Source organism: Moschus berezovskii, chromosome 20 (assembly GCF_049115385.1).
Source record: "Moschus berezovskii isolate FMDL1 chromosome 20, NW_MosBer_1.0, whole genome shotgun sequence".
NCBI lineage: Eukaryota > Metazoa > Chordata > Mammalia > Artiodactyla > Moschidae > Moschus > Moschus berezovskii.
The window spans coordinates 52695069-52723059 of NC_142479.1; the positions used below are offsets into that span (position 1 = coordinate 52695069).

At 36.9% G+C, this 27991-nt stretch overlaps 1 protein-coding gene across 2 annotated transcripts; it reads right to left on the minus strand.

Moving 5' to 3' along the window:
* Positions 1 to 2: 2 nt before the first annotated feature.
* TOP2A (DNA topoisomerase II alpha) lies at positions 3 to 27991 on the minus strand. 2 transcript variants are annotated; one of them, XM_055407810.2, is made up of 35 exons: positions 27836 to 27991; positions 26843 to 26998; positions 26543 to 26633; positions 26213 to 26276; positions 24988 to 25133; positions 24704 to 24801; positions 24017 to 24229; positions 23512 to 23685; positions 23211 to 23312; positions 20176 to 20313; positions 18980 to 19118; positions 17811 to 17968; positions 17377 to 17502; positions 17011 to 17121; positions 16761 to 16866; positions 16560 to 16669; positions 15992 to 16084; positions 15485 to 15599; positions 15273 to 15394; positions 13653 to 13801; positions 11393 to 11624; positions 11069 to 11203; positions 10752 to 10952; positions 10381 to 10576; positions 8802 to 8893; positions 8534 to 8698; positions 8324 to 8407; positions 7115 to 7297; positions 6708 to 6798; positions 3383 to 3535; positions 2841 to 2961; positions 2682 to 2725; positions 2138 to 2278; positions 1497 to 1696; positions 7 to 1166 (listed from the first exon to the last, which is right to left on the minus strand). In XM_055407810.2, the coding sequence occupies exons 1-35, from the start codon at positions 27854 to 27856 to the stop codon at positions 1038 to 1040; spliced, it is 4599 nt and encodes a 1532-aa protein (XP_055263785.2). In that variant the 5' UTR covers positions 27857 to 27991; the 3' UTR covers positions 7 to 1037. The 2 variants fall into 2 exon arrangements, with proteins under 2 accessions (XP_055263786.2, XP_055263785.2); XM_055407811.2 differs by lacking the exon at positions 2138 to 2278 and having other exon boundaries at positions 3 to 1166.

A 27991-nucleotide genomic window follows, 5' to 3' on the forward strand; every position in this document is an offset into this window, starting at 1 on the left:
TAGAACTATCACTGTGGCAGGAGTTATGAGGGACATCAGAAAATGATGAGAATAGTTCTCAAAGCTATTTTATAGGGAATAGTGAAGAGGACACATTTCAGACTAAGGAGAAGAGTGCAGTGCAGGGTGAAAAAAGGTCAACAATCAAGGGTTGCAATGTTTAGAACATTTTATTAAAGTAGAAAATAGTTGGAATTAAGCTAATAGAAAAACATAGTAAATATTTACAAAAACATTGATAACGTCACTCAAGTCACACACATGTAATGAATGCAGGAAAGTCTTAAAAGTTTATAAATCGAAAATTATGGAGATTTCCCAAAATGGATATAAAAGCTCACTGTTGAGTATGGCATCAATATTCTTTTGAGAATATTGTTCCTGACTCCTTTGCAATCTGAGGGGACAAGTCAAGTGTTGAGATAATCACAACTTACGGTCTAATTTTCTTAATTTTACTGACTGTTATAAATATAAGGACACATCCACGGTGTTTTTCTTCAGCTTCTGCTGATATTCAAAAGGATATGAAGAATATGAACAATTTTTCATTGCTTAAAAATTCAGCATATAAAAGGCTGAGGAGTATTTGGAACTGGAACTCTGATAGAAAACTACTTATAAAACTAAGATAAAACAGAACTAATCATGCTCTATCTCATATTTACTGAAAGTAGGCAGAGTAGAAACTTTTATGTCAAAGGGCTCCAATTTTAGCTTAATGAATTGTCAAACTACATTATGCTGAAGTTACCACACAACTATCTCGAGACGCCAGAAGAACCTAAAATCATACTTAAAAAGACAAAAGAAAACAGACTCAATACATATACAAAGCAGAGAAGAAAACAAAACACTGTCCAGGAGATGGTCACAGTATTATGCAGTATTACAGAGAGATAAAGGACACTTTATCTACATACTTCACTTTAATGGTCCTGAACTAAAACTGCCTTCCCCAAACGAAATTCAGAGGGGAGGAAATTGAGACATTTACCTAACTTTAAGATCATTACTTAAAATAATCACCTCACATTTTAAAAGAAATCATCTTCATCTGATTCTTCAAGGTACTTTATAGGTTTCTTTGTTCTTCCAGACTTTGCCCGAGAACCCACAGCTGAGTCCAAGTCCAGATGGAAATCATCGCTTTCCTCCTTGGGTTTCTAAAAAAGAAGAGCACAAGTAATTTCCAGTATCAACCAGACAGCAGAATTTCAATGCAAAAAATATACCAACAGACTACAACTCAAGGAATTGTCCACCTTCTAACAAGTAGTAAGAAACAGACCAAAGGCAAATCTCTCACTGACTACTTAGTGACATTTAGCTGTTTTATAACTAAACTACATAGAGGAAAAGGGTAATGGATTTAAATTTATTGTATTAAAAATGTGCCAAATTATTAGCAGCAAAGCTTGATTACATGTTTCAAAATAACCTTTTTTCAGTGGAAAAAAAAAACCTACAGTGAAAGGACTGACTAGGATAAATACCTTGCTTGTGGCTGCTTTAGAGATCATTTTCTCAAAATTAGAGTCAGAATCATCAGAAGAGGATGGCTTCCTTTTGCGGTGAGTCTTGGTTTTGGGGGCATTAGGCTTTTTAGAGACATCAGAATCCAAGTCTGGATCCTTTTTGGTCCTTTTTGGTGCAGCCCTTTTTCTGGTGCCTGCAGTGGAGGTGGAAGCCTGACCTGTAACACAGGCATCCATCATGGTCACTCTTAGCTTAATTATTTCCACAGTGAACTTTCTTTAGCAACTTGTTTTCCGCTTATATTTAACATAGGAAAAGACAACATAAGTGAGACAAAAATGCATTAGAGAATCTTAAGTATTCTTAAATATTCGATTTTTTTGTAGTTATATGCTTCATGTTAAACGTTTGTAACTGTTTCTAAGTCCCATCCCTGTCATAGATATGAGTTAGGATAGCACCTGGCATTTTGAGAAACACTTTTTTAAAATCTTTTGACTAGCAATTTTGATTACAAAGATCTAAGGATTTGTTTGCATTTAGACAAGGTCTTTATTTTAATATCTATAGTAAATTTGGAGAATAAAAAATTGAAATTGACTTGTAGAAGCCAGTTAGTCAATCCCAATATTAATCCAATTCAAAGACAGAGGCTCACTTTTTGGTGCTGTCTTCTTTGCTGTCACATTCTTTTTAGGAACAGGGTTTATGGTTTCAGTTACAGCTGGGAAATCAGCAGCAGGAGAGCTTGGAGGAGGTGGTACATTATCCTCAGCATCATCAGCATCAAGCTCTGTTACTTCAAATGGAAAGGAAAGTAGTACATATAAGCAATACATAAAAATCGATGCTTTGTCCTTGCTCTGAATTCCTATTCAAACACCATGCCTGTGACTTTTCTGGAATATTTCAAACACACTATTATAACTTTGCTCTAATCTCTGGGTTTTTCATCAGCAAAGTTATTGTTTGTATCTCTAACACAGTACCTGTCAAGCACATGGTTACTTTTAATATATTAAATGGAGAATTTATTCATGTGCAAAACTAAATCTAATGACCAATATCAATGTAATACTAACAAGAACCCACATTTATTTTCAAAGACAGGACTTGGATAATGTAGTCTGGGTTAGAAGCCAGGTCCAGGTACTGAGTGTCCAGTAAAGCAGACATCTCACTATTTTTACTTAAAGACATACCTGATGAGGCACTCTTCAGTGGCTTCAGTTCCTTGTTAGTATGTCTAGAATAAAATAAAATATCCTGATGACCAATTCTAAATGTGTCAAACAACGAAGAATATATCATCAACGATTAAAAACAATCATGCTAAAATCCCTATTAGAGAGGATACTTACTTTGGGGAAGTTTGGATCTTAGGTGGACTAGCATTTGATGGGACAAAATCATCTTCAGTGTCTTCATCAAAATCTGAAAAATCTTCATCTGAATCCAAATCCATTGTGAATTTGGTTTTTGCTGTTAAAAATATACATATGCAAAAAATCAAAGACGACAACAGGAGAACTATTTAATCCACAGATTAATATAATATGTCCTGAAGATATAAGCTTCAGTTTAATCTTTGAAAAGATGTCGTAATTTCTCAAAAATTTAATTACTGCTCTAAGAAAATTTCTGGGATTCAGTTCAGTTCAGTTCAGTCCCTCAGTCATGTCCGACTCTTTGCGACCCCATAAATCACAGCACGCCAGGCCTCCCTGTCCATCACCAACTCCCGGAGTTCACTCAAACTCATGTCCATCGAGGTGGTGATGCCATCCAGCCACCTCACTCTCTGTCGTCCCCGTCTCCTCCCGCCCCCAGGATTATGTGCCTTGAAATACACAGATCATTTGAATCTTTCAGAATATGCAGCATGTTCTTCACTTTTCCTTACCTGCTGCTCTCCGTGACCCTTTTTCTCGTGGAGGGACATCAAAATTACTTTCGTTACTGCTCTTATCTGATTCTGAATCAGACCAGGGGTTTCTTTGCTTTGCTTTCTTGATTGGTTTAAATGGCAATGTAGTTTGTTTCTTTGTCTTGGTAACTGGAAAGGAGATAAGAATTAACCATCTTTACATATTCTCTGACTCACTTTTCTCTATCATCCATCTATCCTTCAAATATTAGGTTGGCAAAAAAGTTCATTTGGCTTAAAGTAAAAATAAAATACATATTTTTCATATTTACCAAGGACTTTATTGAACAGAGCATTCACTAACTGAATGAAGTTTTTGGCCAACCCAATACTTATTGAACTCTACGCTAGTACTGGGAATACAATGGTGAACAGAAACAGACATAATCCCCCTTGATAAGGAGTTTATAGCTTGGTCATCTAATCCCACAATATGTGTGTTTACTTAGGGCATGCATCAATATTATGCATGTATATGTATATAAATACAAGGCTTTTCCAAGAAAGAGATGTTTGAGCTGAGATCTGAAGGTTAAACAAGAGTTACCTAGTTGAAGGGAAATGGATGACAAACATTCTAGTTCAGGATATAACATGTACAAAGTTCTGTGAGAAAATACAATGCATTTAGGAAGCTGAAAGAAATACATTATGGCTGGAAAACACAAGTCAGGGGGAGAGTGGCTGGTCTTGTGAAGAATTTTGTTTTAAACAGGGAACTTATATGGTCAGATTTGCATTTTTAAAGAGTTTTTGTAGGCTACAGTGTGGAGATGGGGAAAGGCGCAAGAACAGCTGCAAGATCAACAGGTTATACTGCTAAAGTCAAGGTAAGGGAGACAATTCAGAAGGAAAGAATGGCTTGGCCCAAACCTTAAGGGGCATTTAATGGCTGAGTTGAGGAGGTTTAAAGTCATTAAGTCTTGTTAATTCTTAACCCCAACTGTCTTTCATACCCATCCTTTGCTATTTATTTCCCTCATCTAGGCCCGAAGATAGGGAGGACAGTCACCTTACTGGTCTACTTAGTTCTTTCTTCATATACCCAATTGAATCCAACCATATCCATCCTCCCCAACAACCTGGTTTCCTAACTCTCCATAATCTAACTATTTGCTACTATTTTCCAAAAATAAACCTTTCCACTTTGTGAAGGGAGCCTTCTCATTGTCCCATGCATATGATATAATTTTTCTTCTTAGTCTAGAATATCTAAATCTTACTCAATCTTTAAGACCCTAAGCCAAGTGTTATCTCTTTCACAAAGCCTCTTCAGTCTGCATGTACCCACACTGATCCCACTTCAGCATCAGTCTTTTCTAATGAGTTGCTCCTTAGCATAAGTGGCCAAAGTATTGATTGCTAGGTAGTTTAAACAGCACAGTACATACAACATACTTTTATTACTTTTTTGAGGATAATCGCTGTACAACATTGTGTTGGTTTCTGCCATACAACAATGTGAATCAGCCATAACTATATACATATATCCCTTCCCTCTTGAGTCTCCCTCCCATCTTCTTACTTCTTTATCAACACTAAGATGTTTAGGGGACAACAGACATGGTTGGATGGCATCTGGACATGAGTTTGAGCAAACTCTGGGAGACAGTGAAGGACAGAAGCCTGGAGCGCTGTAGTCCAGGGAGTCTCAAAGACCTGGACATGACTGGTCAACTGAACAACAACAAAAGATGTTTCTATTTGTTTTATTCATCTTTGTACTCCCCACAGAACTGAGCACATATTGCCTATCAAAAGTAGGTACTCAAGGATAGATAAATACGTCAATCAATGGGATAGAATTGAGAATTCATAAGTAAACTTTAGATTTTTGGCAAAAGTGAAAACAATTCAATGGGGAAAGTTTTTTCAATATATGGTGCTGGGTCACCTGGAAATCCACATGCAGAAGAATGAAGTTGGTCCCCTTCCTTATACCATATGCAACTTACTTCAAAATTACCTAAATGTAAAAGCTAAAACTAAAAACTCTTAGAGGAAAATAAGGGGTAAATCTTTTCTCCTTTTTTTGGCTATACCATGGGGCTTGCAGGATCTTAGTTCCCCAACTAGGGATCAAACCTGGGCCCTCAGCAGTGAAAGTATGCAGTCCTAATCACTGGACTGCCAGGCAATTCCCTAGTGTAAATCTTTATGACCTTGGATTTGGCAAAAGATTAGATATGACACCAAAATTATGAGCAACAGAAGAAAAAGATAAATTAGACTTCATCAAAATTAAAAACTGTGCTTCAAAGGACACCATCAAGAAAATGAAAATGTATTTCACAGACTGGCAGAAAATATTTGAGAATCATATATCTGATAAAGATCTGGCATCTAGAATATAAAAAACTCTTGCAACCAACTCAACAATAAAAAGATAAATAACCCAATGTAAAAAATGGGCAAAGGATCTGAACAGACACTTCTCCAAAGAAATATAAAAGCCCCAAAGTGGAAACAATCCAAATATCTATCAGCTGATGACCAAATAAATATAACATGGTATATTCATGCAATGAAAAACTATTTGGCAACAAAACAGAATGAAGTATTGATACATGTTACTACATGGTTGACCCTTGAAAACATTATGTTAAGTGAAGAAGTCAGCCACAAAGGAAAATATTACATGATTCCATTCATATAAAATGTCCAGAATAGACAAATCTAGACACAGAAAGTAGATTGGTGGTTGCCTGGGGGGAGGGGGAGTTGGGAGAAAATGGGGAGTGACCATTAATGGGTACAGTGTTCTTTGCAGGGCAAAAAACCATTCTAAAACTGAGTATACTAAAAGCACTGAATGGTATACTTTAAATGAGTGAATCTGGCATGTGAGTATGTTAAAACATCTCAATGAAGATGTTAAAAATAAGTAGATATTCAGTAAAGGCATAAACGGTTAGAGTTGTTGTTTCTATTTAATTTACTGAGTGTTAAGTATATCCCAGGTACAGTGCTGAATACTAGGGATAGAACAACATGACTAAAATGTGGTGACTGTCTTCAATATAATTCATATAATATATATGAATATATTATACATATTAAAACCTCATAACTAGCTAGAAAGTGAAACTTAACAAACTGAGCATTTTCTTTAGATCCCAAAGTATTTCATTACAAAATGATCTCTTCTAAAATAAATCAAATACCAAGGAAAAAGACAGGGAAGTTCAGATATAGTCCTTCATGTACCTCAAGAACTTCTGAACATCTATGTGGAATGTACTAGGTAACAAACATAATTTACTCTCAACTCTACATCATTTTTCTTAAGATCTTTCAATACCTGGCTCTCTTTTCTGTTTCTTTTCCAATCTCTGTTTTAGGCTTTCTGTTTCCATTCCATCCTCTTGAGGGCTTCCTTCAGTATTTTCACTCTGAAAGATAGCATGACAAAAATGGTCAAACTCTGCCAACTTATTATTCAGAATAATATAGGGTCAACTATACAAATATATATTTGGTCAAAGAACGATTTTTTTTTTTCTATTTTGGCTAAGAGCTCTGAATATTGGTATGGGTATGATTTTTTTCAAGATACTTAAACACTAAAAATAAATCAGGCTCATAAGAATGGGAAGTTATGATGAGTTGATAAATTCCAAACTACGGGATTAGAAGTTTTACAAGTAGTTCAGTTCTAAGTGGAAAAATGCTTAAAGTGTTTTATGTATAAGCTTTCAAGAGTATTACCTTAATTTTCTTTTTAATTTTCTTTTCTGCCTCTGCTTTCATCTCTACAGTCACTCGGGGGATGACTCTTTTTCCACTTGGAGAAGGCAAAATTTCTGCCATTTGTGTTTTTTTCCCCTTTGCTTTCCCACCTTTCCCAGGAAGTCCTATTTGTTCATCTTGTTTCTCCTTTGCTTCAACAATCTAGAAAAGGTTGATATAAGAAAGCAAGTCTATGGGGAGAAGATGGGAGGGAAGTTCAAAACAGAGGGGATGTATGTATACCTATGGCTGATTCATGTTGAGGTTTGACAGAAAACAACAAAATTCTGAAAAGCAATTATCCTTCAATTAAAAAAAATATATATATATATATAAATGGGGTCACACCAAAAAATAAAAAAAGGAAGTCTATAAGCTAACAAGGACATTACAGTATTGATGTTACTTTATCCGTAGGGACAGAATAAAAGGCAATGATCAAACCGATTTTAGTTTGTTACCTCTTAAGGTAAATTTGTGAAAAGTTGCTCAAACATTAAGGCACCCTTTGAAAAGTGAAGACAAAAGTCTGAGTTCTACGTTTGATTCTACAACTTAACCTTTGAGGATAAAATGAGGAATCAGAATTAAGGATAAAATACACATACATGCACATAAATATATACGTTTATAAACGCAAATAAGCAGAAAAGATGTGATTCCAGTAATGTATCCAATCACTGATTACAAGCTAGACATCCAAACTGAAGTGCAATAATATAAATCTTCACGTTAAAGATTTTAGCTTAATTTATGAAATTAAGATACTTTTTCTTATGTTAAAGATAATACTGGAAAGCAATATTACTGATTTGGTACCAAAGGATCTTCTTAAACTACTGATTAGCTAGCCCTGAAGGAAACCGTCTTTGTCCGTTCAGGTTTACTTGGGGGGCTGGGTTGGTGTTCTCCTACATTCAAATTCTCACTCCCAATAGGTCAAAAATTAACTTTTGTCCTTTCCCCTCTTTGTGTGAAAACTTCCAGGTAGTATGTTTCCTGGTACCATTCACTTCATTCTAACTTGTTTCTAACAATCTGTCACTTTATGTGTTATCTTGAAATGTTTCTTCATGCCTCCTATATTCTTTCTATTGTCAACTGTGAAATTTCCTGACAAAGAGGTATATTGCTAGAATACTTATTTCATTAATACAAATTCTAACATGGGCATTATAAACTACACACCTCCAGCTCTTCAACAAAAGTAGCCAAGTCTTCTTTCCACAAATCTGATGGACTCTTTCTCTTTAATGTTTCTAGCTCTTGCTCCTTCATAAGACAGTCAGAAAATTAAGAGTTAATTTATGTGCATAAGAAGCATTTTCCCAAAGCCCACGATTTCCTCTCACCATTAGAATATAACCAAGCAACTTGTACTATCCATCAACAACTCACTTTTTCATTTTTTAGTTTGCACAGTTCGTCTTTCTTTTCCTTGGTTAGATACCAAAGAGGCATATCGAGAAGGTAGTTGAAGGTAGGTCCAGAATCTGTTACAGAGTCACTCTTTTCAGTTTCCTTTTCGTTGTCACTCTCTTCATTTTCTTCTTCATCTGGAACCTAAACAAGAAATTTAAATATATTTTTAATAGGAAATGTGAAATATAGACATTAGACTGTACACAATCTCTAATAACATAGAAAATGCTAACCAAGAAATTACCTTTTGCTGGGCTTCTTTCCAAGCCTTCACAGGATCCGAATCATATCCTCTCTGAATCAGAACTTTAATTAACTCTTTCTTAGGCTTATTTTCTATTTAAACAAATATGAACACAGACAGTAATTTTGAGTAATATTTTAAGAAAGGATAAAGTTTTTACCATATTAAGTCAAAAGATTAAAACTGGAAATTATAAGGCCTTCTTGCATAAATTTGTACATCCTGGTGGACACCAAGTCTTCCCCCTAAATTACTGATAAATATAAATTACCACAAGGGGGCAGTCAAATCATATATGAGGTTGTGATCTAATCATTAACAGAATACAATCAAAACCTTTATTTCTGATAAATATCAACCTCAATTATACTCTGTTCTTTTAATTTCAACACTTGAGCGGGGAAGTTCTTAGTGCCACCATCCAAACGTTGATTTCTCTTGATTATGGCCCCTTATAATGCATTTGTTTCCCTTTTTCTATAGTACCCCCTCTCAATGTCTATTACAGTCAATTTATTAGACTTTGAGGGATACTGAATGTTACTAGCTGTGATATAATGAGGTTCTAAGTGCCAACTAACTTGACATAAGTCACACTTTTAGGCCTTCTATATTAACTCTTCAAGAAGCCTGGAGAGTCTCTAGTACTTCCTGAATTCTAGTCAACTAAATATAATCTTTACTTTTTAGAGTCATACCCAACATTATTTATTTAGCTTTGTCTTAAGTGGTAGTATCTGTGAAATTAGGGGACTGAGATACCACTGTTATAGTATTTTAAAAGACCCATGAATAGGTAACTACTAAGCTAAATAATTTTGTGTACCATTAGAAAATTATCCTGTGATCACTATGGAACTTGTGTTGTCATGTTTTGGGATCTGCTACTACAACCCATAGTTACCTGACTTTTCTAGTTAACCATGGCCAGAGTTGAGGCTTCTAACTTTAGTCAAAACTTTTTTATTCCTGGTAATACTTAAAACTTTGATTTTGTTGCTGGAATGTCTTAAAATTCCCTTAGACACGACTTTCAGTCTTGAGTATACAATTTACTTATAATCCATTTAAAATCCTCCTTCCTTTTTGGTTTTTCTATCAGACTTATCTCTGCTGTTTATCAATCAGTTTACACGGGGACCTCTTCTAACTCTCCATTCTCATCCTGTCTAAAGTGAAAGTGAAGTCGCTCAGTCGTGTTTGACTCCATGAACTGTAGCCCAACAGGCTCCTCCATCCATGGAATTTTCTAAGCAAGAGTACTGGAGTGGGTTGCCATTTCCTTCTCCAGGGGATCTTTCCGACCTGGGGATCAAACCCGGGTCTCCTGCATTGCGGGCAGACACTTTACCGTCTGAGCCACGAGGGAATGTTAACTAATTCCTGATTTCTCAAGATGTTTAGTCTAGGAAAAGCTATCTCTTTTAAACCATAAATGATATATGAAAGACACACATGCAACCAGCAGAAATAAATGAGTTTTATCCTCCCTCCCTATCATTCCTCTCACCAAAAATGTTTAAAGAAGTGAGGAAAGATTGTAATTTTCGTACAGGCAGTTATCGGTCCAGAAACATACCAATGATTATTTTGCCATCTATTTTCTCTAAGATAAAGCGAGCCTGATTATTCAGTTTAGCAGATTCAGCACCAAGCATTCCTAGAAGCCATTCTTTTCTTAATGCATAATATTTAAGCCTGAGTTCAAAGAAGTCTCTTAGAATATCCAAAACTGTGTCATATTTCTTTAAACAGCCTACATGGTCAAAGAGGACCTAGAAAAGAAAAAACAAGATTAGAGTCAACAGTAGATAAATTGGCTAAACTTTAATGGTTTTAGAGGAATGACCTCATTCTTTGAAAATGTAAAAGTAGCCTAAGATATCCTTTAAAAATTGATATTAACCTGTAATATACATGGAAGCGTGTTTATCATAAAACAGGACATACCATAGAATTGCATGTGAGACTAGTTTGGAGTTTGAAGACTTTGTGTAGTCCAGCTCTCTCTGCCTCTGCCAGTTTTTCTTCAGTCATCTTCACAACAAACTTCACAGTGGTGTCTGTGTGGTATTCCCTATAATCTGTTATGAGAGGGGGTGTCTTCTCAGTGCCATTCAACATGGGCTCAAGAACCTGTTCTTTATATGTCTAAAAGAAAGAATCCTTTTGTAAGTTTCTAAAATTTAGGCTCCTATATATTCAACATACATTAGTATAAAAAATGTTTCCCCATCACAGAAATCAAAAAAGAAATTCTTACTTACCTGGGTCCACGTTCTGATGGGAAGCTCTGAGATTTCAATGGTTGTAGAATTAAGAATAGCCACTTCACCACTAATCACATATTGATTTGGAGCCAGCTCCTCAATAGTACCCTTGAAGTTCTTGTAACTTGGAAGCTAAATTGGTATTTAAAAAAAGAATGTTTTTGAAATATGATACTAAAACAAATCCCAACAGCATTAAACAGTAAATCTAACTAACATTAAGCAATAAATAAATTTTTATGCGTGTGTCCTCTTTAACTACACCATCTGCTGAATTGAAACCAAAGGAAAACTAAGGTTCTTAGTCCACAGAATAGTTACCATTGGCAAAGGTTCTTCTCCATCCATCAAACGTCTGATGTTATTCACAACTTCACGAACATCAAAGTTGGGGATTTTGCAGGACCACCCAGTACCAATTCCTTCAGCGCCATTTATCAACACCATGGGTATAATAGGAATGTACCATTCAGGCTCAACACGCTGGTTGTCATCATATAAAAACTTTAATGTGTGGTCATCTTTTGCAGGAAATAACAACCGAGCCAAAGGGCTAAAGAAAACAAAGAATGCTGTTTTAGAAAAATATTGGCTTTGACACAACTTTCATGGAAAGAACATGTGTTATTTTAGATATATACATAAAGATTACCTTGGCTTTACCTGTTAATATTCATTTACCAATATTATTTATTGAGTATTTTCTACATACATGTCAAGCACTGCAAATATTAAGTCTCAGTCTTTAAAGAGCTTAGTACAGGTAGATACTCTAGTACAGCCAATGAATGTACATTTTGTCAGGTGGTATGGTAAATGTTAAATAGATAAAGCAGCTAAAATTGTTGAGGGGCTGCTAAGGAATGCTAAGCCCTTTCTCATAGGATAATATTTGAACACAGAAGAAACAGAGAAAGAATACAGCAAAGAGAGGTACCAGTAAGTCAGAGGCGCTGAGGGAGTGTGCTCGGCTTGTTTGATTAAAGGCAAAAAGGCCAGGTGTGTTTGAAGAAGAGCTAGTAAGAGATGGAATCAAGATATGGGGAGGGGGAGCACAGATCATATAGGGTCTGGCTTGCTAAAATAAAGCTCTAGTTTTTCTTGAATGAAGTAGTTGTTCCAGTGGTTAAGAATCCACCTTCCAATGCAGGGGACATGAGTTCGATCCCTGGTTGGGGAACTAAGATCCCATATGCCGTGAGACAGCTAATGCGCCTGTACGCTCTAGAGTCCATGTACCACAACTAAAGAGAAGTTCACGTGCTGCAACAAAGATCCTGCATGTGACAACTAAGACCTGATACAGCCAAATAAATAAATATCTTTTAAAAGTTGGAAGGTTTTGAATTTGAGCAATCTATTTAAAAATATTAATCGACTGCCAATAGAAAGAAGGGTGGTAGACTATAATAGTCTCTATAATGAATGGGGTGACTAACTATTTTTCCAGTTCAGAGTCCCCAGGACTTGCTGATGAACTGCATGCAAGTGTAGAGAAAACAAGTCAAACGTAACTCCAAATTTTTAGCCTGAGAATCAGGAGGATGGTATTTCATTTACTGAGACAGGGACTAAGGGTGTAGTTTTGAACTTATGTTTGAGATATTTATTAGACATCCAAGTAGTAAAAGCTGAGAGGGACATGAAATTTAGAGGCCAGGGCTGGAGCTGAGACTGGATGCATGAGATATCATCCCTGGATGGGAAGGCAGTGGAGTTAGTGGAAAAAAGATCAGATGAAGAAGCCCCAGGGCAGGCCATAATTTGGAGGTTGGGAAGAGGAGAAGGACCTAGTGAAGATTAATAGGGAGGAGAACCAACAGCCTGGTGTCCTAGAGGACAAAGAGAGAGAAAAAGAGTTTCAGGGATGGAATTATTAATTATGCCCTATGCTGTTAAAAGACTGAATAAGATGACAGTTGAAAATTGACCAATCATAATGTACTTTCCACAGACTTGTAAAGGAAGTAGAATTTCTACTTGTGGTATTTAAGAAGAATTAAGTTCTTAGGTACTTAATCTAAGAATCTAAGATTAAGTTGACTCTGGCTCAAACTCTATATCAGAGTTTCTTAATCTTGGCATTACTGGGTCAGATAGTTCTGTGCTGGGCAAGTGCTGTCCTGTGCATTATGGAGCGGTTAGCAATGCCCCTGGCCTCTGCTCACTTGATGCCAGTAGCAGGGCTCCCTTAGTCATGACAATCAAAAATGTCTCCAGACATTGCCATATGTCCCCTCAAGGGTGAAATCTACCCTGGTTGATAACCACAGCTCTAGATGGAGAAAAGAGAAGACGATAAAAAGAAACAAGAGTAAAACATTTATAGTTTGGCAAGGAAACAACATTTTAAGGGATTTAAAGGCTAAGCTATCAAATGGAAATAGAATTTTGATTTTCTACTCATTGCAAAGAGTAGACTAATTAAACTTTAATGAGCTAGTTTCAAACAATTAAGAATGCAAACATTTGCATCAAAATCCATTTTCTGATTAACTGAATTTTTCTGTTTTTGGTCAACTAACTCACAATACTTCAAAATTGGAAATGGCAATTTACTAAAAATTGGAAGCATACCCACCTGAGCATTGTGAAGATGTATCGAGGACTAGCAGAGTCCTTGCCACCATGCAACCTGGTACCAAACTGACCAATGGGCTGCAAAAGGTTCAGATTATTGCTGCCCACAAAGTTCTGAGCCAAATTGATAATGGTCATCATTAATGACATCTGGGGGAAAAAAAGATTCCTTAGTCTCATCCATAGCCTCTCAATAATAACGTGCTTATTGTTGTGACTATATTTCACTATAATCCTGTAAGGTTTTGTGAAGTGTAGATGTTTATTGGCTTTTCCAAGATAAATACATGGCAGACGTAGTACCTAAACCTAAGACTTCTGGCTCCTAGTTCAGGGTGCTTGCCTTCCAGCAATTTCTATCAAGTCTTAATCCCGAAGGCATAGCTCCTCTATTCGCCCTCTGCGGAATGAAGTATTTCCTCCTTTGTGTTAAACACTTTACTCCTTTCTATTCTAGCATGTTTCACTCTATTCTATAGTTGTGTAGGTGTATGTGTATGTGCACATGTGTGGTAGCCCTCTGGCTTAACTGTGATTATATGTTAAATGTAGAGAATATATACAATTTAACTTTGTATTCTCTGTACATGGTAAGCATTAAACAAATATTTACTAGGTGAACATTTATGAAGTACCTGCTATATTTTGATTTGAAGCAACAAGCAAGACAATCATCTCTTTAAAAATCTAGAAACTTATAGGCAATCTTTTTCTTTAAAAATGCTTTATATAATAAATGCAGAAAAACAATTTCAAAGTAAAAAACGAATAGATGCATGTTTGTATAAAGGCAATCAATTCAGACATATATGAAAATTGGAAAACTGCCCTTTCCCATTCTCAGGGATAACCAAAGATACCAGTTTGGAGTATATTATTATTCTGCTCTTCTTTTCTTTTCCCTCACTTGATAATAGATCATGGATGCTCTTCAGATACGTTGTTGTTGCTAAGTCATGTCTGACTCTTTTGTGACCCCATGGACTCTAGCCTGCCAGGCTCCTCCTCTGCCCATGGGATTTCCCAGGCAAGAATACTGGAGTGGGTTGCCATTTCCTTCTCCAGGGGATATTTCTGTCCCAAGGATCGAACCTGTGTCTCCGGCATTGGCAGGCAGATTCTTTACCTCTGAGCCACCAGGGAAGCCCCACCTATCAGTTTTATCACTGATTCCATGTACAGATGTCATAATTTATAATAATTTTCCAATTGATGGACACTTTCCATGTCTAAATTTTGGCATAACAAAGTTATAGCAAACATCACTTAATATTAATATCTTTGAATGTAGATCCTTGCATATCTTTTGATTATAGTAGCCTTGTGTTAAACATTCCCTTCTCCAGGGGATGTTCCCAACCCAGGGATCGAATGTGGGTCTCTTGCATTGCAGACATATTCTTTACCCTCTGAGCCACCAGGGAAGCCCATTATTGGAACATTATTTTTATAAACAGATTGTTAGTTTACAAAATAAGCAATTTTATAGTTTGATATATTTCACCAAATTGTTCTCTACTATGGATGTACCAGCTTATACTTTCACCCACTGTCTGGAGAATGACTTTGCAGGTATTTCTGCTATAATGCTTTCCGGAAACGTTATAGATTATGTGTTTACCTCGCCATGATGATAAGAGGACATCTCAGCTACTGACCCAGCTAACTGGGCAACCTTCACCTCTCGCTTGTCATTCCGTTTGAAACATGTAAACAAAACCTTTCTCTGACCTGGTTTCAAACCTTCAAAATGAAAGAAGTGCAAATATTAATATCCTTAATTTAATCATTTCTAGGCATTGATTTCCATCTTATGGTAAAAATAGAACTCACCATCCACCATAGATGGGATAGATCTTTCATTATCAGAATTTGAGAACAGGATAAGTTCCTTGTTTATGAAGTCATTGTATGTCAGATATGTGGTAGCTTGTCCATACAAATAATCCTGAGGAACCAAAGAGAGTATTACATGATCTAGTTTAAGATAAAAAACATCACTGGTCTTAACAATGCTTAATGCAAAAATAAAACAAAGCATTATCGTTTCTATGATAATTCTTAAAATCCTTCAAAAACAAAGAATTATATTTTATGTTTTAAAGACAAAGCAAATTTATTTGCCGTACAATTAGGAAAAAAGTTTATTGATTTTGTAGTTTCTTTCAGATCCAATCGATTTATGCAGCAATCATTAAATAAGAATAAGGATATTTATAAGTAGTTATCTATGAACTTTTTTACTGAAACATTTATTTAGTAGCCTTAATCTGCTATACTATCAGTTCTAAAAGGTCAGTAAATAGTACATTTTGTGGGATATATTTAAAATTTTCTTACCTCAGGAAGGCCAAGTAACTTTCGTTGTCTTCTATCTTCCATGAAATGAGTTAACCATTCCTTTCGATCATCTATCTGCTTTTTGCTAAAGGCCTACAAATTAGAAGATAAAAAAGATGTTACTGGCACTAACAGATACCAAAATATTTCTTCTAGAAAAAACTAACAAACCATAAGACTCAGTTTCTAAAATATCTGATTCCTTTGGAATATGTGTACTGAAAATCATCTATTTTATAAAACATTATATGAAAATTTAAATGTTTCAGCTGACTAGTTAAAACACTGATTTCTAAAACCAGTGTGTGTATGTGCTCAGTTGTGTCTGACTCTGCAACCCAATGGACTGTAGCCCACCAAGCTCCTTTGTCCATGGGATTTTCCAGTGAACTATACTGGAGTGGGCTGCCATTTCTTTCTCTAGAGGATCTTCCAGAACCAGGGATGGAACCCATGTCTCTTGCGTCTCCTGCACTGGCAGGCAATTCTTTTTTTTTTTTTTACTACTGTGCCACCTGGGAAGCCCCTCTAAAACCAGAATGTATTTGCGAAATACACTCAAACTCACCAGGCTGATTGCAGCATCATCTTCAGGACCGGAATATTTGAATTGGATACGATGTCTTTTCATATCTGCAAAGTATTCTTTAGCTTCCTTTGATGTGCTGGTACCCAAACCTACAAAAGCAAGAACACCAAGTTACTCCATATAATCCTGTACAATGGTATATAATAAAATGAGAAGTTCTATATGAGTTTCAGTACAAACCTTTGTAATACTTGACTTTCCATTTTTTATGATTTGGTGTAGAACTCTTCCATTCTTCAAACTCAGGAAGGCTATAGAATGCCATTTCTTGCTTGTTTTTAGACACCTGAGGTAAAAAACACATTGCTATGGCTTTCCACACTGCTGGGTTCCCTGCATACCATCACACATCCCTGAGGTTATATGTGTATCCAGGGTTGAGGAGTAGAGCCTTCAAATATCCATTATGGTATTTTAGAAATTAGTATACCTTTACAATGGGAGTGATAAATTCCTCCAGAAAACGATGTCGTAGAAGAGAGGGCCAGTTATGATGGATAAAATTAATCAGCAAGCCTTTGATATGGGAACCGTCTTGGTCCTAGAAATATTTGGAAAGCCAAAACACAGAAGATTTGCTTAGAAACTAAAAAAAATTGTGACTGACATACTGGCAATTTCTCAAAAGTTTTTCTGTGGGGATTAAAGAAAAAACTATTCAAATTTAGACTCACTTAACCTGTGTTATATAATATACATAAAATAGAAACATATCTTATTAGATGTGGACTAAAGATAAATAATATCCTTTCATGGCAGGAAAGCAATGCAACAATAAGACATATTTAATTCTGACCTGATCTGTCATAATCATTATCTTTCCATAGCGTAGAGTCTTCAATGAATCTTCATCTTCATAGTTTTTCTTGTACTGAAGACCCACAATCTTGATTATATTGTTAATTTCAGCATTTTCCATGATCTGAAATGGACAAATAGCAAAAAAGTAAGATTTTGTTTACAAACTTTAAAGGAACAAAGAATTATAACAGGGTATGTTGCTTGGGTTTTTTGGAACTCCAGTATCTTTGAGTTATTAGTAGCAGCAGCAGCAGCAGCCTCTATTTTACTAAGTCAGAAAGATCTGTTAAGATATGCTACGTTATACCCAATTTTCTAAAATAACAACAAACTAAGATATATTTAAAAATATCTTATATATATCTTATATCCTCCCAATAAGGGGATGAAATAAAAGCTTAGATTCTGAAGAGTTTTTATATACTCTACCTGTTTATGAGAAGCTTCTCGAACATTGAGTATTTTTCCTCTAAGAGGGAAAACCCCATACTTGTCTCTCCCAACCACACCAAGGCCTGAAACAGCTAAAGTTTTAGCCGAGTCTCCCTCTGTCAGGATAAGTGTACACTCGGTAGAGTTTCGGCCTCCTAAAATAAATGAATATTAGCATATTTAGTTCAACCTCAAATATACTAACTCAGACATGTGATAAAACACAAATAACTTACAATTCATAACAAGTTGGCTTGAGAGTCAAATAGAGCTAAGTAACTGGACATATAATTTAACTAAAGTTTGTAAGTTAATAACATCTTAGTTTCTTAGACTGATTTTTCATGATGATTATACTGTTGCTAAACATTTGCTTGATCATATTACATTTAACATATTTTGTGGGTAATGAGGTTTAGGACATGCCTCCAAAATATGGCACCTTGGCACATTGATTATCTTAACCTCAGGGAGTTTTGAGAAAAGAAAACTTTGGTAGAAGCAAGAAGATCGCTCTGATCTCTCCCCTAAACTTCTCCCGTGAAGCAGGTCATAAGATCCTCATGCAGGAGGTGCTTGCCTTAAACCCAGAAAAAAGGAATATTTTAATCTAAGATTAAAGGTCACCAAGAAGAATCTGCATGGAAAGGCCATGCTAAGTTTCCCCAGGTTTACTATAATCAGCTAATAATCACTGTCCTATCATATCTTTCCAGAACTTTGCATTCTTCATCAAAGCTAGCATAAAACCACTTAAGTTTAACCATTTTTTTTGGGTTTTCACTTCCTTACAAATTTTCTGGTCACATGAAACTATATTAAATAAATACACTTGCTTTTTTCCTGTTAATGTCTGTCATTTTATTTTTCAGAGATAGCCAGGGACTTAAGAAGGTTGAGAAGACTTTTTCCTCCTCTACATTAGGTAATAGATTACTGTGTAAACATTCTTGTCTTATACACCAAAATAATCATTTCAAAACTATTTTTAACAGTTAAAAACTGAAATGACCCAAGTGTTCAGTAACACGGAACTGGTTGATTTTTAACAAAGTACAAATAGTCTGTTGAATATTAAGTGTCAAGGGAAAAATATCCACAGTACGCTGTCAATGAATCAAATCAATAAGTATAAGATTTAAACTTTGGAAACACTAAATGTGTACCTGCATCATTGGCATCATCAAGTTTGGGAATTCCTTTGATTCTGTTATGTTTTACAGCGGAACACTTCTTGTTTAACTGGATTTGGGCCTTAAATTTCACCCAATTTAGTATACTTTCTACAATACCACAGCCAATTGCCTGAAAATGAGAAGACTCATGTTAGGGAAGAAGAGTTCTGTCATAAATACGGAATACAAATGAACTCCCACAAAAATGGGCAGAATGTGGCACATTTTCCTGTCTCAGGCTATCACTACTGAGGGAGCTGGTTCCTTTGGGTTTTCATTCAATATTTACTGACTACATACTTATATGGTGCCAGGCACTGAGCTCCATGTGGCGATCTAGTGGTTAAAAAAAATTAGCCATAGTCCTTGTCCTAAAGGAGTCTGGTATACAACAAGAAAGACAGAAATAAAATGAGTAATTACAGTGTGAAGAGATAAGTGGAAAGCACATCATGTATAATAATATACGGCCAGTGTCTTATGGGAACAAATTTTTAGGGAAATGAATAGAAAGTAAAGGTTTTCCTAAAGAAATGACAATTAAGACTTAAAGTAGTCAGCCAAGTGAAAAGCGTTTCAGGCAGGGTAATCCCTCTGTCTGAAATGTGAAAAAGCTCTAAGGAGGGAAACAGTACTCTGTTTTTGAGTAATTTAAAGCCAGCAGGAGTGAGGCTTAGGCAATGTGGGAAAAGTGGTACTGAGATAAGGTTGGGAATGGCAGGGTCTTGTAGGCTGAATTAAGGAATTGAGGTTTATGCAACCTAGTAGTTGGTTGGGGCCTTTGACTGAAACAGGACATAGTTTTGCTTTTTGGGGGTGGGGAAGTTCCATGAATGGTAATTAGTGAGTATGGAGAGAACTGATTCAGTTTTGGATGTGTCCGCTGAGAGCAACTTAAGGCATTCACTGCTTGGTAAGTAGTTAGATGAGATAAAATCAGAAGTGATCTGAACTGGTGACATGTAATGGCCAAAAACATAGAGATGGCATATAGATGATAATTAAGGGCTTGACTGAAGTGACTCAGCAGCAGCAGCAGCAAGACCTGGTAAGAGGTAAGGGTTGTTTTTTCAATTTCCTTTTCAGATAGAGTAAGACATGTGGGAGGAATTCTGGTTTCTGCAGAGCTGGGAAGGGCAATGGAAAATAAAGGAAGATGCTTCTTTTATTTCCTTCTAAGTACTCACAGCTTTGATGAATTTTTCACTCAGCTGGCATGTTGATCCAAAGTTCTTGACTTGTAAAGTCATGTTCTCTTTAGTCTGGGAGTCGAAGGTTGGGTTTTCAATTAAGGCATTCACAAAAATCCACATGTGATTTTTTACCTGCAGTAAAAATTGACAGTAAATTTCTAAAACTTTCAGTTCAGTTCAGTTCAGTTCAGTCGCTCAGTCGTGTCCGACTCTCCGCGACCCCATGAATCACAGCACGCCAGGCCTCCCTGTCCATCACCAACTCCCGGAGTACACTCAAACTCATGTCCACAGAGTAGGTGATGCCATCCAGCCATCTCATTCTCCGTCGTCCCCTTCTCCTCCCGCCCCCAACCTTTCCCAGCATCAGAGTCTTTTCCAGTGAGTCAACTCGTCTCATGAGGTGGCCAAAGTATTGGAGTTTCAGCTTTAGCATCAGTCCCTCCAATGAACATCCAGGATTGATCTCCTTTAGAATGGACTGGTTGGATCTCCTTGCAGTATAAGGGACTCTCAAGAGTCTTCTCCAACACCACAGTTCAAAAGCATCGATTCTTCGGCGATCAGCTTTCTTCACAGTCCAACTCTCACATCCATACATGACCACGGGAAAAACCATTGCCTTGACTAGACGGACCTTGGTCGGCAAAGTAATGTCTCTGCTTTTTAATATACTATCAAGGTTGGTCATAACTTTCCTTCCAAGGAGCAAGCGTCTTTTAATTTCATGGCTGCAATCAGCATCTGCAGTGATTTTGGAGCCCAAAAAAACAAAGTCTGACACTGTTTCCACTGTTTTTCCATCTATTTCCCATGAAGTGATGGGACCAGATGCCATGATCTTTGTTTTCTGAATGTTGAGCTTCAAGCCAACCTTTTCACTCTCCTCTTTCACTTTCATCAAGAGGCTTTTGAGTTCCTCTTCACTTTCTGCCATAAGGGTAGTGTCATCTGCATATCTGAGGTTATTGATATTTCTCCCAGCAATCTTGATTCCAGCTTGTGCTTCTTCCAGCCCAGCGTTCCTCATGATGTACTCTGCATATAAGTTAAATAAGCAAGGTGACAATATACAACCTTGACGCACTCCTTTTCCTATTTGGAACCAGTCTGTTGTTCCATGACCGGTTCTAACTGTTGCTTCCTGACCTGCATACAGGTTTCTCAAGAGGCAGGTCAGGTGGTCTGGGATTCCCATCTCTTTCAGAATGTTCCACAGTTTATTGTGATCCACACAGTCAAAGGCTTTGGCATAGTCAATGAAGCAGAAATAGATGTTTTTCTGGAACTCTCTTGCTTTCTCCATGATCCAGCGGATGTTGGCAATTTGATCTCTGGTGCCTCTGCCTTTTCTAAAACCTGCTTGAACATCTGGGAGTTCACGGTTTACATACTGCTGAAGCCTGGCTTGGAGAATTTTGAGCATGACTTTACTAGCGTGTGAGATGAGTGCAATTGTGCGGTAGTTTGAGCATTCTTTGGCATTGCCTTTCTTTGGGATTGGAATGAAGACTGACCTCTTCCAGTCCTGTGGCCACTGCTGAGTTTTCCAAATCTGCTGGCATATTGAGTGCAGCACTTTCACAGCATCATCTTTCAAGACTTGAAATAGCTCAACTGGAATTCCATCACCACCACTAGCTTTGTTCGTAGTGATGCTTTCTAAGGCCCACTTGACTTCACATTCCAAGATGTCTGGCTCTAGGTCAGTGATCACATTATCGTGACTATCTTGGTCGTGAAGATCTTTTTTGTACAGTTCTTCTGTGTATTCCTGCCACCTCTTCTTAATATCTTCTGCTTCTGTTAGGTCCATACCATTTCTGTCCTTTATCGAGCCCATCTTTGCATGAAAAGTTCCCTTGGAATCTCTAATTTTCTTGAAGAGGTCTCTTGTTTTTCCTATTCTGTTGTTTTCCTCTATTTCTTTGCATTGATCACTGAGGAAGGCTTTCTTATCTCTCCTTGCTATTCTTTGGAACTCTGCATTCAGATGCTTATATCTTTCCTTTTCTCCTTTGCTTTTCGCCTCTCTTCTTTTTACAGCTATTTGTAAGGCCTCCTCAGACAGCCATTTCGCTCTTTTGCATTTCTTTTCCATGGGGATGGTCTTGGTCCCTGTCTCCTGTACAATGTCACGAACCTCCGTCCAGAGTTCATCAGGCACTCTATCAATCAGATCTAGTCCCTTAAATCTATTTCTCACTTCCACTGCATAATCATAAGGGATTTGATTGAGGTCATATCTGAATGGTCTAGTGGTTTTCCCTACTTTCTTCAATTTAAGTCTGAACTTCGCAATAAGGAGTTCATGATCTGAGCCACAGTCAGCTCCTGGTCTTGTTTTCGCTAACTGTATACAGCTTCTCCATCTTTGGTTGCAAAGAATATAATCAATCTGATTTCGGTGTTGACCATCTGGTGATGTCCATGTGTAGAGTCTTCTCTTGTGTTGTTGGAAGAGGGTGTTTGCTATGACCAGTGCATTCTCTTGACAAAACTCTATTAGCCTTTGCCCTGCTTCATTCCGTGCTCCAAGGCCAAATTTGCCAGTTACTCCAGGTGTTTCTTGACTTCCTACTTTTGCATTCCAGTCCCCTATAATGAAAAGGACATCTTTTTTGGGTGTTAGTTCTAAAAGGTCTTGTAGGTCTTCATAGAACCGATTAACTTCGGCTTCTTCAGCATTACTGGTTGGGGCATAGGCCTGGATTACTGTAATATTGAATGGTTTGCCTTGGAAACGAACAGAAATCATCCTGTCATTTTTAAGATTGCATCCAAGTACTGCATTTCGGACTCTTTTGTTTACCATGATGGCTACTCCATTTCTTCTAAGGGATTCCTGCCCACAGTAGTAGATATAATGGTCATCCGAGTTAAATTCACCCATTCCAGTCCATTTTAGTTCACTGATTCCTAGAATGTCGACATTCACTCTTGCCATCTCCTGTTTGACCACCCATGCTTTATTTATAGACTTTCGCTTCTTCCTTGACTTTCAAGAAAGAAGTGTTAAAGTATCGTACCTGATGTGCTTTTACTGCAACACCACCCTTGTTCTTTTTCTTCACAACATCAACAAGTTTAGTCACAATCTGATCAGCTATATAATCAACATGTCTGCCACCCTAATGAGGAAAAATACCAAACTGTAAATCCATTACCCTCAAAATTGTAATAATAATCAAACATTTAAAAAAAGCTAATTTAGTTCCTTTGATGCCAAGGTAGCCAAATATTCAAGTTCATTTTATATATTTAAAGCAAGAATACTCATATAAAATATGTAAAGATAAATCATGATTGATAATTCAAAAATAAAATTACCTTGGAAGTAGCAATGCTGTTGACAAAGCTAATTTGCTGAAAGCCTTTTTCACTCATTGTTAAACATACTTCCCACCTGTGGTTTACTTGTTCATGGATAATTTTCAATGGATTGCCAGTTTCATCTACCTTATCCTTCAGATACAGATCTACATAGCTACGAAATCCTTTCACCTAAAAAATAATTGTGTTAATTTTTTTTTTAAGTAAATGAAAAAAGTAGGTTATAAAGATTTTTCAAAACTAATGAAACGGGGTTCACTGATATGTATAAGAGGATGGTCATTAAAGGACACAAAAGGATTTATTTAGAAGCTTCTTTGAGAAAGACTTCAGTGAACTTAAAATAAGTTAACTCATTTTTTAAAGTGTGGCATTATGCTTTCTTTACAGGAACATATCTGAGAAGTGGTACGAAAAACAAATGGGAGAAAAAAAAAAATCAACTTTGCTTTTGACAATGGTCACAAAGTACCTCATCGCCCACATCCAGTAAAATACTTACTGGAAGCCTATTTCCATTGAGATAGACCTTGACGTCTTTAGTGGATCCAGCAATATCATATGCTCTTCTAACCATTAGTGCAACAATATCTTTGTCTAGGCTTTGCATTTTAAACTTAGACAAATCAGGGTGGAAGGTAATACATGTATAATCTTCTCCACTAAAGGGCTTGAGTTCCATCTCACCAGCTTTCCCCATGTTATCCATCCATGTCTATGGAAATAAAAGAATAGAGGAGAGAAAAAATTAAAGTTATCTCACAAAATAGAAGTAAATAACACAGATTTACAAGTCCTAAAAACAAACAAACAAACAAAAAAACCAACCCCTACCCTCCAACTCCCCTAATATATGTTCATGAGTAACTTTCTGTGAGCTTCCCTAGAGGCTCAGAGGGTAAAGCGTCTGCCTGCCATGTAGGAGGCCTGGGTTTGATCCCTGGGTGGGGAAGATCCCCTCGAGAAGGAAATGGCAACCTACTCCAGTACTTTTGCCTGGAAAATCCCATGGATGGAGGAGCCTGGTAGACTACAGTCTGTGGTGTCACAAGGAGTCAGACACAGCTGAGCGACTTCACTTTCCCTTTCCCATGATTTAACAGATTATAAATTATGTTAAACCATTAATGCCACTATAAATTGCTACAGCACAATTTATAATCAAGGCATAAGATACTCATTTACTTACCTGTTTGAACATTTTCTTGTATTCTCTACTTGCTGTTTCCACAGTAAATTTGGTACTGAATATGTTACACAGTTTGGCTCCATAGCCATTTCGACCACCTGGGCAAATAAATGTAAAATATGATTTAATTGTTCTTATCTCTTTTACAGCTTTATTTCTTAATCACTGGCAATGCTATTTAATTATAGAGATTTATTGCCATGTTTTTAACCTTTAGGCCACAATCTTTGAAAAGATGTATTTTTTCAACAACAAATGTGTTTTTTCTTCCCTCAATACTCTACCTGTTACTTTCTTTTCTTCATCATCATAGTTGCTAGAAGTTAGGAGCTGTCCAAAGATGAGAGCTGGGACATACATCTTCTCAACTTTGTGTTCGACAACAGGAATACCTTTTCCATTATTCCATATACTAATTAAATTGTTTTCCCTAAGAAAAGAAGATTGAATCTTTTTTTTGTAAAACAGATGTTAAGCTAGCTTAATTCTTCTCATATTTAAATACCATTGTCTCTAAAACATACACGTCTCAATTTCTTTATGACCCTTTATATATATACCTTCTGAAATTCAGCATACTTAGTTCTTAACACTCATGAAATAGGAGCCAAGAGGAAATAAAAAAAATCAATCCTTTTCCAACACCTGGGCAGACACTGATAATACTGAAAAAATATGAAGCTTTAAAATGTTAGGATAAACAAAGGGAAATGACTTATGCCCAATGGAAAGAAAAGGACAAAATTTGGAAACAATATTATTATACCGCTTTTAAGAGGATCATCTGCACTGTCCCAGCTCCCTGAGCTTTCCCACCTGACAAAGCACACTGGCAAAACAAATATGAAAGAGCATTATCAACTGTAAACGTCCCTACTCACCAATAAAATGTTCAAAATTTATTTGGACTTATATTTTAGTTCTAAGGACACATACTATGGTTCTTATTAAACGTAGCTTAAAACTGGCTTAATATTTTTTAAAAGACTATGGTATCAAGTCCTTAGGAGCACTGAAACACATCATTAACACACTTTCCAAAAAGAATCTAAAGCATAGTTTATAACTGATTAGAATAATAACAAAGGGAAGCAACACCCTGACTACCCACAAAAGGACATTTATAAGCAGAAATGTTAGATCAAATTATTCTTTATCACCACCTGCTGGTTTACTGTTTGAATAGCAGCATGAGAAAAAGTTATAGCTATAGACTCTAGAATATTTAGAGAACTTATTGGAGATGTTTATTGAAATATTTGGAGACAAAATGTTATAATGTCTATAAATTATTTTGAAATGATTAAAAAATATAGATGGTACCAATATGGCAAAGTGTTGATAACTGTTGGATCTAGATGGTTCTAGATTGTTCATTTTAGCACTCTACCTTTCTGCACTTTTGCAAAATTCCATTAAAAAAAAAGCTCAACTTTACTATAAATCAAGTAAATGCAATTAACAGCAACAGGGTGTTACAAAAAACAAAAGACTAAGCAGGAGACTTACGGGTCAATTGTGATTCTAATACAAGACATTTTTGGGTCCCTTTGTTTGTTGTCTGCAGCATTGACTGAAAGAAAATACACATTTGTAAAAACTTAAAAGTATTTTAGAAAACACTCTTTACCTCTAAGATATAAAAAGAAAAAAAAATCTCAAGCAGTGCAGGAGTAACATTAATGAGGTATTCATTTAGCAATTTTTATTCATAGGACTGTTTCTGAGAACTCAACTTCCTAGATTCCAGAAGACTGCCTAAACTTTGCCACTGTTTTTTGCTAGGAATGATACTTCTCACATCTGACCAGCAGATCTTTGTATTAAGACTATACTTACCTAGAATCTCATCAAAGATTTTATACAAACCAGGAACATAAGTGACTTCCCTATAGTTAATGCCAGTATCTTCATCGTAAACCCACAATTGCTGAAAATAAAACAAAGAAACACAATTACTTTGTATATCTCCTTTGTTTTATTATCATGGTTACTGTAAAGTCTTTTGAATTAGTATGATAATGTAGATGATAGCTTAGGCCAGTTCCAGGAGACAAAGTACATGAAATATAGGAAATTAACCTGGAAAAGTATTCATCTTGACTACTTAGTAACTACATTTAATTAGCCCGATTCTACCTGGGTCACTGATTCCACAGAGCCAATGTAGGTGTCTGGGCGGAGCAGGATATGTTCCAGTTGTGTTTTCTTTTGATAGATTCTTTCAATAGACAATCTTTTCTTAGCATCTTCATTTTTCTTTGTTTTGCTGACTTGCATATTTTCATTTACAGGCTAGCAATTTTTTAAAAAATTGAAGAAAAGGGATTTTGAATCATAGGTTTATCAGAAACCAGAAACAAAATACCTATCATAGTGATCTGCTTACACACACCAAAACAAATCACAGCCTTTTGGTAGGTATCAGTGGAGCTGACATCATTTTGTACAACCATGGCAATATAAGTTTACTGCAGCAGGTTCCCCCCAACTGTCAGTTTAAACAGACATATTTTGGAAATACTTTCATGCGTTAGATGCCATCAACAGCACACACCCCCTTCTTTCAGCTACTCCACACATATCCACTGAGTGCCTACCAGGTCTCAGGCACATAATGGATTCTACAGTAGCAGTTTGGGAGGATAGGGACTCCATCTTTTGGACACGTTAGCGTTTTAAACACAGGAGGGACGTATTTTGAGCATCTGGGACCTGCCGGCTCCATAGTGGGAACCCTGTTCCTTGCTCTGCACTGTCCAAGGTCAGGGTCGTCCAATCCCATTTTCAGCCCCAGGTAGGAGAGGAAAGCATCTCTCAGTGCCGCGTAAAGCTACATGCGGACCACGATCCCATCAACCTACACCGGGACCAAATGAAATCTCTAGAAACAGTGAAACAGAACGCCGCACCCTAGAAGCCAGCACAGCCGACAACACTTCACTACTAGCACCGGAAAAAGGTTTCAGTGTCTTCGCGATCACGCCAAGCCCAGAGGACCCGGGTAGACGCGGAATACCGGCGCCCAGCCCTCGGCGGCCGGACCACGACCCAGACGCCTCTCTCTCACGGGCAGCCGGAGATGCCGGGCCGCGCTGAGGCTCCGCGATGCGCCCCTCCCGCGAGCTGTACCTGCAGTGGCGACACCTCCATGGTGACGGTCGTGACGAGGCTCGAGAACCCTCAAATAACTAAACCGGTGAGACCCTCGAGACAATCACGGAACAAGCCTCTTCTCCACAGACGCACGTCGGTTAGGAGAGAGCTTCCACTCCGGTTTGAACCATC